General features: G+C 38.6%; 1 protein-coding gene and 1 long non-coding RNA gene across 2 annotated transcripts in view; both read left to right on the top strand.

Moving 5' to 3' along the window:
• The window catches only part of cert1a (ceramide transporter 1a), a 31,878-nt gene that overhangs the window by 16,956 nt on the left and 4,441 nt on the right, over positions 1-10,481 (top strand). The window contains exons 6-12 of the mRNA XM_082169971.1: positions 586-743; positions 5,443-5,535; positions 5,642-5,728; positions 7,731-7,820; positions 8,102-8,182; positions 8,305-8,400; positions 10,331-10,463. Coding sequence (XP_082026097.1) covers positions 586-743; positions 5,443-5,535; positions 5,642-5,728; positions 7,731-7,820; positions 8,102-8,182; positions 8,305-8,400; positions 10,331-10,463 — 738 coding nt within the window. The remainder of the gene's footprint in view (positions 1-585; positions 744-5,442; positions 5,536-5,641; positions 5,729-7,730; positions 7,821-8,101; positions 8,183-8,304; positions 8,401-10,330; positions 10,464-10,481) is intronic.
• Positions 5,735-7,172, top strand: LOC309498974. Its single transcript, XR_014206087.1, has 2 exons — positions 5,735-5,947; positions 6,154-7,172. It is a non-coding gene; the product is annotated as an uncharacterized lncRNA (long non-coding RNA).

The raw sequence follows: 10,481 nt of genomic DNA, 5'->3' as shown, positions 1-10,481 counted from the left end.
AATACATTTATTGATGAACATTTTACAATGGCTCGTAATCCTGTCTGAATGCAGTTTGATTCTCGAGCAAAGATTTTTCTTTCATATTGTCTGAATACAATGTAAATACAGTTGTCAACATTTGAAGTGGATCAAAAAAGTTAATCGAAGTTGTCCTAAGACAAGAACGGGTAATGTTCAAAATTCATGTATAACTTTGATGAAAGGTTTTGATCCACTTCAAATGTTGACTACTGTAATATTTGTTCATCATAAGTCTTTATTTGTAGTAGCATAAAACAAAATGTACACACTACACAGTATACACCATGCAATAAGCTGCAAACTGCACGTCATGCAGTTTGTGGTAACATCAATTTGGAGTGTGTAAAGAGTGTAAAGTGCTTTTTACTCCCGTAATGGTGAAAATCTTCCATTATGTCCATGATGGTGGTTGTTAAATGGCTTATTTCTTTCTGGTTCCGAAGACAATTGATAAGAAGACACTTATAAAGATTAAATTAAGCAACTGATATTTCTTCAGAAGTAGAGCTAAGTTGGAATACGGCTGCTATTTAATATGAATTTTACTTGGTTTTTCTGCAGTATTCCCTGTGGACAGCCTCAAAGCTCCCGTAGGCATCGATTTCAAGGGTGAAGCCATCACGTTTAAAGCCACTACGGCAGGGATCCTGTCCACACTGTCCTACTGCATCGACATTTTGGTCAAACGAGAGGAGAGCTGGCAGAGACGACTTGATAAGGTAGTGTGCAGCAAAAAATCTTAAGGACTATAATGTTACAAAAAAACTATTTTTATTTCAAATAAATGCTTTTTAATTTCCAATTTCAAACACTTTATTTTTACATATTAAATACAATCTGCTACAGGCAGATACCTAAAAAAACATGTCCAAACCATGTATAAGAATGAATGAATGAATAAATAAATATATGTATGTGTGTGTGCCATTTAAAAATATAAATAAGAGGGGGAAAGTCATGGCATGGTAAACAAGGGGATCAGAGATGGTTGGGAATTTAGGGTGCTTTCACATCTGTAGTTTGGTTAATTTGGTCCGGACCAAGGGCGAAAAATGATACTTTGTAGCATTTTAAGGCATTTTGGTTCCTTTTCACACCACACTGATCGCTCTGGTCCGAATCAGTTTATGAGTTGATAAAACGAACCAAAATGCAGTCACGTGACAACATCCACATCACTCGGAACGCATTCCATAACTGCACTTCGTTTGGTCGACAGTAGTCAACATTTGAAGTGGATCAAAAAAGTTAATCAAAGTTGTCCTAAGACAAGAACGGGTAATGTTCAAAATTCATGTATAACTTTTAACGTGTTAAATGTACGTGTTAACGTGTTAAAACGTTAAAACATGTTCAAACGAATTAACGTGCGGCACAATTCCAACAGAACTCCCAGAAATAAACAAAGAATTGGAAAATCCGGCAGACAACACGCCGCTGTTTATGGAGAGACGACTGCGTGGGCTGATTGTATCCTTGGTCATATTTGATCATATAGTTTGTCTACACCACTTTAGGCAAACAATAATATTTGAGAATGAACCGAGGATGCGGCTCGAAAATAATGTTAATAATAATTTATATCAGGCTCCGCATCTCCTCACAACTCCAAGTTTGTCTGCGAGCTGCAAACTGTCAACAAACATTTCTCCTCATCCTAAAATGCACAGCGCAGCTGACTACGGCAACAAAATGTGCAGTTCTTTGGCAGTTGGTTCTGTTCGAGATTGGATCACGTTCTCACCACAAACGAACCGCTCCAGAGTTCGTTTGAAAGCGTACCTAGACCACCTCTTCCAGGAGGTCTCGGTACGCTTGTTTGGTCCGCTTTTGCTGCGCACCCGAGTGCGATTGCCGCATTCACACCTGCCCAAACGAACCGCACCAACAGGGAAAACGAACTCTAGTGCGATTCAACCGAACTAAATGAGGCAGGTGTGAAAGCACCCTTAAAAGCTGAACCACTTTAGGAACAAAGGTTGCCTTCCTCCATTGTGTCCCACAGCCTGGACAGCGGAGCCTTCAGAAAACAGGACATGTGGAGGGTCTTGTAAAATCAGCACAGCATTTGCTGTTCACTTTTGGAAAGAAAGTCCAATAATTTCTATTTTGGTGTGATTCTATTCTATTAAGGGTGATATAATTAAACCAGCAGACGATAGAGAATGTAATGACACTTTCAATGTAGGAGTAGTAGAACATAGTGAGGATGTTCTTACTATCCCCAGAGGAACTAAGCTTCCTTAAAAGGTACTGGTGCTTCTGGAATTTCCTAAGTTTCTCCTCCGTGTTGGAAGCAGATTTTCAAAAATTGTGCCCAAGTACTTGTACTCCTCAACAATCTCTATGGGCTTTCCTTGAATGATAGTAGTGACTGCTGTAGTCATCTGCCTCTGCTTATTAGAAAAGATTACTACCATCTCTTTAGTCTTGTTCACATTTAGTTCCAAACAGGAGTTGTCACACCACTCAACAAATTCCTGAAGAGTTGGACCATGATGCTGTGAAGGTCCTGAAAGCAGATACAGTAAGATGGTGTCATCAGCAAACTTAATTAGATGACAATTAGATTTGTGTGAACCTGAAATAGTCAGTATGCAGAATGAAGAGCAGAGGGGAAAGGACACTGCCCTGCGGAGAACCAGTGAAGTGTATAGGAGGTCAGAAAGGATCTGTCCAATTGCTCTGCCAATATAACAAAGCGAACAGTAACCACGGCCCATCAGTCTCCAAAAAGGCACCATTAAAGAAGTCCATCGGACTCCTGTGTTATATTTCAAGTCCTTTGAACCCATACGAAAGCTTTGCATAAGGAACAGACCTTAATGCAATCTATTAAGGAAAAGAGTATGCGTATGGGTTTGGAACAACGTGAGGGTGATTAAATGATGACGGAATTCTCGTTTTTTTTTTATACAGGAAGTATTGTTAATTTTGGGACTACCATATGCTTTTTTGCCGTATTGAAGAGTGAATTTTGTTACGTATGAAGCATTCCGCGTCAAGCAGTTTTTTCACAAGCTTAATATGGGCTTTATTTACTTTCCCATACACTTCCCACATAACACCTTAATTACTGGATGAGTCACAAAGACACATCCATTAAAACAAAAGTGCATCTGGTCTCCAGAAGCCGTGCATTCCTCATATCAGCATCGTCATTAGTATCTGAGTGTAAAGCTTCTGCTCGCACTTGCCCGACCAGTTTTTCCATCTACAGTCCAACCCCCGCTATATTATCAGCCAGGAAGCAGCTTCTTGAATTCCAGCCGCAGATTTTACAGTATGTTCAGTCAATCAACAGGATTGGATGGACCTTTGAACGGAATAAAGCTTTCTGCAAAATGACCAGAGTTTCCCATTTCTCGGGGAATTGTGTGTTTTGATATTAGCGACTGGCTTTTGAGGATGTCTACAGTGTACGTTTCTTCAGCGTTGAAGCCGTGGCAGAACTGGGTGGCGCTTCAGAGCACTAATGAGAACTGGATTCCTCTGTCTACACACAGCAGCTTCTACACTGTAGGTTTGACTCGCTTGAGTCCAGTTCACTGGTTATTTGATGCTACGTTCTGTTTTAAGTGCTTAAAAGAGTCACTTTACATATGTGTTTTTAGTCTTAACGTGTTTTAGTCTTGCATTTGTGCTATGTAAGTTTGCATTTTCGTCTCAGCTCTGCCATCGGCGTTTAATTGCTTTGATTGATTGATTGCTTTTTATCCCCTTGGGGAATTTTTTTTGCTTGTGTTTAAACATGCGTACATACATAGACCAACAATATACATAAATATAGAAGAAAACACGAAAAACACCCAAATAAAATTAAAAAAAGAATAATATGAAAAAAAAGAATCATCACTGAGACCCGCTCAGTAGACACCAACACTACCTTTCATTTAACAATTTTACTGCCTGTTGCAGGAAGTATCCCCCCCCCCCCCCCCTCCCCCAATTTGTAAAAATAGCTGGCATCCTAAATATTCGACCCGAGGGTACTCTCTCAAATTTGTCAAACAGACTAAAAAACATTGGTTTAGTGGAGTCACATAACCACCTTTTGATAATTGTTATCAACTGTCATATAAGCCGGGTGTTGTCAGTAATTGTCTCATGTGACAGTTATAGAGGTGTGTCAGCAAAGACACACCTGTCAGTTTTAGAACAGATTGGATTTTTTATTTACTGAACAAAATTATGCAACAACTACTTGTCTACAACAGCCAAAGCTTCTCAGTTAGCCAAATGATCAGAAATGTTTCAGTGAAGGTTTAATCTGGCAAGACCACTTAATTGGATTTTTTTTTTTTTTATGGTTTAAAGGTTGACTTTCTGCAAGCTGTTCAAGCTTCAAGCAAGTTTAGAGAGCAGGTGTTATGGGCTCCTCCCTTTGTTGAATGAATGGCATTCCAAAGAGGCAAGACACAACGGTATCATCAATGGCATTTGTAGTAGGATAGACCGTTGAAATGGGTGTGTTTGCTTTAGCTGAAGCATTAAACTGCCGGTGGACCTGTCAGATTGCCTGTCTCATGTCTTTGCTCTGTTCCGGATTCTCCATTTGGATCCTAAACAGATATTTTTGGGATTTGTTTGTAAGCAAGCTTTGTTTAGCAAGAGTCCTGAGTACCTTTCATGAGGATTCATGAGGAATCAAATCAAAATTCATAATGGTATGCAAACATATACGTTGTAGAACTCAAAACGTCTTGCCAAAAGTCCAAAAGTGGTTTGTTCCAAAACTTTATTTTCTGACGTCAGAATCCCAACCGTCATTTATCCATGACAATTTACAATACCGTTTAAAAGTTAGGGGTCAGTAAGATTGTTTTTATTATTATTTTTAAAAGAAATCATTTTGTTTTTCAGCAAGGAAGCATTAAACTGATCAAAATTGATAGTTGAGACATTTATAATGTTACAGAAGATTTCTATTTCAAATAACGGAAATAACTTCTGTTCTTTTGAACTTTCTATTCATCAAAGAATCTAGTACAAAAAAGATTAATGGGCACAACTGTTTTCAACAATGATAAGAAATGTTTATGTATTATACATTGTATATATTAGAATGATTTCTAAAGAATCATGTGACACTGAAGACTGGAGTAATAATGCTGAAAATTCAGCTTTGCCATCACTGGAATAAATTGTATTTTAAAATATATTAAAGAAAAAAGGTACAAATATTTTGTGTTTTTAATGTATTTTTCTTAAAATGAATGAATCAGAGACTTTTATTTTTTTATTTTTAAAGCATTTAAAAAAATCTTAGAGACCCAAACTTTTGAAAAAATGTTTTAAAAAAAATACATTTAAAATATTATTTATTAATTATAGTAATGACCCTTTTTAAGATCCTCTTGAATTCATTGATTTATATTGGATATAGTTAAACTATGAGTTACATTCTTTACTCAAAAGGAAATTGAAAGGAGAAGACGGGCTGAAGACGCCTACAAAGCTGCATTGACAGAGCTGAAGAAAAAGCCTCATTATGGAGGACCAGACTATGAAGTAAGTTCACAACCTTTAATTTACTCTGTCCTGTCCATCTGTGGCCCAACACACACCCTCCATTTTAGACTGAGATGTTCTCTCTGTGCTAAACGTGTCTGTGCAGGAAGGACCAAACAGTCTGATCAATGAAGAGGAGTTCTTTGATGCTGTGGAGGCTGCGTTGGATAAACATGACCAGATCGAAGTACAAGTAATGATTCAGATGAATTAATCATTTTGCATAGCTGGATGTTTTACATATTTCTGTTTTCTAAGGCATCTGTTTCTTGTACTGTTACTTTGACATGTTTTGTTATATGCTGAGCTGCCATCCCATTCGTTATAATGGCTCTGTTTCCATGGAATGGACTGTTTGATCACATCATCATGACTCTTGAAGTGTAAATATATACCAAGGGATTATATTTGTGTTTTCAGTTCTGTAGAAAAATTGGAAATGGTCAGAGTGGCCTAGCGGTTTGCACGTGTTCCCACATATTGAGCTGTGGCGCTGTTGCTGTTGTCACCTTAAAAGTTCTCTAAACAAATTTAGCCATTTTGCTATCTTAACCACTTACTAAGTCCACAATTTTATTTTAAAACATCCCGTTAAAACTGAGCAATAGTTGTTTTAAGTCTGTCAGTCATTTAGTTAGTTAATGTCAGAGAGTGCATTTCTTGACCACAGTAAAGGGACATTCACACTAAAAATGATAACTATAACTATAGAGTTTCTATGAGAATATGGAAGTCCACACAACAGCTATAATGATAATTACAGAGAGGAACGATATAATTGGAATCACTATACTAAATACATTAACAGCCAATCAGAATCCATCGACTTTAAAGAGCTCAACTGTTTACATAGACAACATACGTTCGTTCATTTAAAATAAATAAACATAACGTTATCATCCATTGGTGTGGGCACTAATATAGTTATCTTTATGGGTGTTAACGTGCCTTAAAGGGTTAGTTCACCCAAAAATGAAAATTCTGTCTGTAATTACTCACGCTCATGTTGTTCCAACCCCGTTAGACTTTCATTCATCTTCAAACACAAATTAAATATTTTTGATTAAATCTGCGAGCTGGATCACTCCTCCATATGCTGCTATGGGATCGAAACATTGTAAGTTAGTAAAGGTAATGTTTAAAATAGTCCAAGTGACTACAGTGGCTTAACCTTAAGTTAGCGACGAGAATACTTTTTGTGCGCAAAAAAAACTAAAATAACGACTATATTTAACTATTCATTTTCTTCTGTGTGGGCCTCTGACGTGAGTTCACGTAGTGAACAGCGCAGCGCTTCTGTGTTGTACGTCAGAACGTAGGCTCACTATTGGCCGACGCTGGTCATGTGTGTGATGCTGGCCAATAGTGAGCCAGTAGTGAGGTACTAACTTTCTGGGCCGGCAAGTTTCGATCCCATAGAAGCCTATGGAGGAGTGATCCAGCTCTCAAATTGAATCAAAAATATCTTAATTTGTGTTCCGAAGATGAACGAAAGTCTTACAGGGTTGGAACAACATGAGGGTGAGTAATTACTGACAACATTTTCATTTTTGGGTGAACTAACCCTTTAAGTATGAACACGCTCAATCACACTGAAAGTCTGGTTTGAAGTTGAGATCATAAAAAAAAAAGAAAAATGTCGTCCTTGTTGATGTTTCAGTGTACTACTAGTTGGAACCAGAGCTGATAATGAATATAGACCCTATTTTGTGAAGTAACAGATTAACCTTTAAGAAAAAAGTCCGTAACACTTAATTTTACAGTGTCCTTGTTACATTACATGTACTTGGGTAATAACAGTAAATTATACATAATTACATGCAACTAACTAACCCAAACCCTAATTATATAGTAAGTACATGTTGTTAATTAATATTACTCTGTACTTCAATGTATAGTTACACGGTGACAATGACACCTTAAAAAATGTGTAACCAAGAAAAAAAGGAAAGAGGAGTTGATTCCCCTTGATGGAGTAGATTCCAACTTTTGGAAATGATTCTCGATTACCAATACCTTGGAATCGAGGAATCGATTCTTCAACTCCCAACCGTACCTGATCAACAGTTCGTTGTTCATCAGGATCCAACAGCCAATATACCAGTCAAGAAACTATCTACAAAGCATATTTACAGTTAATTGAATTGCATTTAAAGCTAATGTTTATATATAAATGTTGCTGACATGTTTTGCAGTCTCAGGCAGAAAGAAGCAGGGCATCTCGACAAATCTCCCTCTCTCCAGACACCTATTCCTCCATCGGCACTCAGAAATACTCGAATAAGGTGACTCACCCACACAAACACACACTCCTACACACAAACACTCTATCAAAGCACATTTGCTTCTTCGTGACTGATTATGCAATTCTGTCATTGCGGATGGTGGATCTGCTCTGGGAAATTCTTGAAACTTTGTGATACTGCCTTTGTTCTTCCAGTTCCTCCTGCTGAAGTGTGATTTACAGTGGAAGTCTTCTTTGTGTTCTCTGGGTGATGATGAGATTTTGATTTCCCTCTCTTTCCCTTGACCTGTTTCCCTCTGGCTTTCTGTCTCTTGGGTTCAGCCTCGCAGTCATACTTCCTCCTTGTCCTCCTCCGTCGACCTCATAAGTGCCTCAGATGACGTGCACAGGTTCAGTGCTCAGGTACAGGTAGAGATATGACACTGCACTGGTGTGGATGATTGTTCGTAACTCGAAGAAATGTGTGTAACTTTTTTTGCTTGTATACTTTCAGCAACACCTCATGCCTCTTGTTTTGTTCACAGGTTGAGGAGATGGTGCACAGTCACATGACTTATTCTTTACAGGATGTGGGTGGAGATGCTAACTGGCAGCTGGTCATTGAAGAAGGGGATATGAAGGTGAAATATAGATATCAAAATATTTTATTTTTAATTTTAAACCGAGCTTGTTTCTACGGAAGCCTGTTTCCATAGCAGAGTAAAAAAAAAAAAAAAATGTCTAAAACACCGCAACATCTAAGCTTTATATCTTCTGGGGTTTTTTTCCCTTGCATCTCTATATCTCTATCTCTCTATCTCTCTCTAAAAATCAATCAATCAATCATCCGGAAAGCATTCACAGTGCTTCACATTTTGTTATGTTACAGCCTTATTCCAAAATGGATTCAATTCATTATTTCCCTCATAATTCTACAAAGAATACCCCATAATGACAACGTGACAGAAGTTTGTTTAAAATCTTTGCAAATTTATAAAAAAACAAAAACACATGTACATAAGTATTCACAGCCTTTTCTCAATAGCTTGGCACCTATTTTGGGGCAGTTTCTCCCATTCTTCTTTGCAGAACCGCTCAAGCTCCCATCAGGTTGCACAGCCATTTTCAGATCCCTACAGAGATGTTCAGTCGGGTTCAAGTCACAGAGTTGTCCTGTAGCCACTCCTTTGTTTTCTTGGCTGTGTGCTTAGGGTCGTTGTCCTGTTGGTAGATGAACCGTCGCACCAGTCTGAGGTCCATAGCGCTCTGGTGCAGGTTTTCATCAAGGATGTCTCTGTACATTGCTGCATTCATCTTTCCCTCGATCCTGACTAGTCACCCAGTTCCTGCCGCTGAAAAACATAGGGATGGTATTGGCCAGGTGATGACAGTGCCTGGTTTCCTCCAGACATGACACTTGCCATTCAGGCCAAAGAGTTTAATCTGTTTCATCAGACCAGAGAATTTTGTTTCTCATGGTCTGAGAGTGTTTTAGGTGCCATTTGGCAAACTCCAGGCGGGCTTTCACGTGCCTTTTTACTGAGGAGTGGCTTCCGTCTGGCCACTCTACCGTACAGGCCTGATTGGTGGAGTGCTGCAGAGATGGTTGTCCTTCTGGAAGGTTCTCCTCTCTCCACAGAGAAACCCTGGAGCTCTGTCAGAGTGACCATCGGGTTCTTGGCCACCTCCCTGACAGAGGCCCTTCTCCCCCGATCGTTCAGTTTTGCCGGACGACCAGCTCTAGGAATAGTCCTGGTGGTTCCAAACTTCTTCCATTTACGGATGATGGAGGTCACTGTGCTCATTGGGACTTTCAATTCTGCAGAAATGTTTCTGTACCCTTCCCCAGATCTGTGCCTCAATACAGTCCTGTCTCTGAGGTCTACAGACAATTTCTTGGACTTCATGGCTTGGTTTGTGCTCTGACATGCACTGTTTACTGTGGGACCTTATATAGACAGGTGTGTGCCTTTCCAAATCATGTCCAATCAACTGAATTTACCACAGGTGGACTCCAATCAAGTTGTAGAAACATCTCAAGGATGATCAGTGGAAACAGGATGCATTTAAGCTCAATTTTGAGCGTCATGGCAAAGGCTGTGAATACTTATGTACTTATGTATTTTGTAGAATTTTGAGGAAAATATTGATTTGAATCAATTTTGGAATAAGGCTGTAACATAAACTGGAAAAAGTGAAGCGCTGTGAATACTTTCCGGATGCACTGTATATGTTATGTTCTGTATATATATATGCACACTAGTACCATTCAAATGTTTGATTTCAGAAAGGTTTTTTGAAAGAAGTCTCAAATGCTCACCAATGCTGCATTTATTTGTTGATAAATACAGTAAAAACAGTATTATTTTGTCACATTATCTTTCAGAATTAATATTAATATGCTGATTTGGGGTTCAAGAAACATTTCTTATTATCAATGTTAAAAAAGTTGTCCTGCTTAATATTTTGCGGAAATTGTGATATTTTCATATATATATATATATACACAGTATTTCACAAAAGTGTAGGTATGTACAAAAAACAAACTTGTTGCAACATTTGTTTTTGCAGGTGTATAGGAGAGAGGTGGAGGAGAACGGCATCGTTCTGGATCCTCTCAAAGCTACTCATTCTGTCAGAGGGGTCACGGGGCACGAGGTCTGCCACTACTTTTGGGACACAGCTTATCGGAACGACTGGGAGAGTATGTTCACCTCAGCAT

The sequence above is a fragment of the Leuciscus leuciscus genome (assembly GCF_965113295.1).
Source record: "Leuciscus leuciscus genome assembly, chromosome: 5".
Lineage (NCBI taxonomy): Eukaryota > Metazoa > Chordata > Actinopteri > Cypriniformes > Leuciscidae > Leuciscus > Leuciscus leuciscus.
Note: the sequence above shows the minus strand (reverse complement) of the source record. Positions and strands in the feature narration are given on the sequence as shown.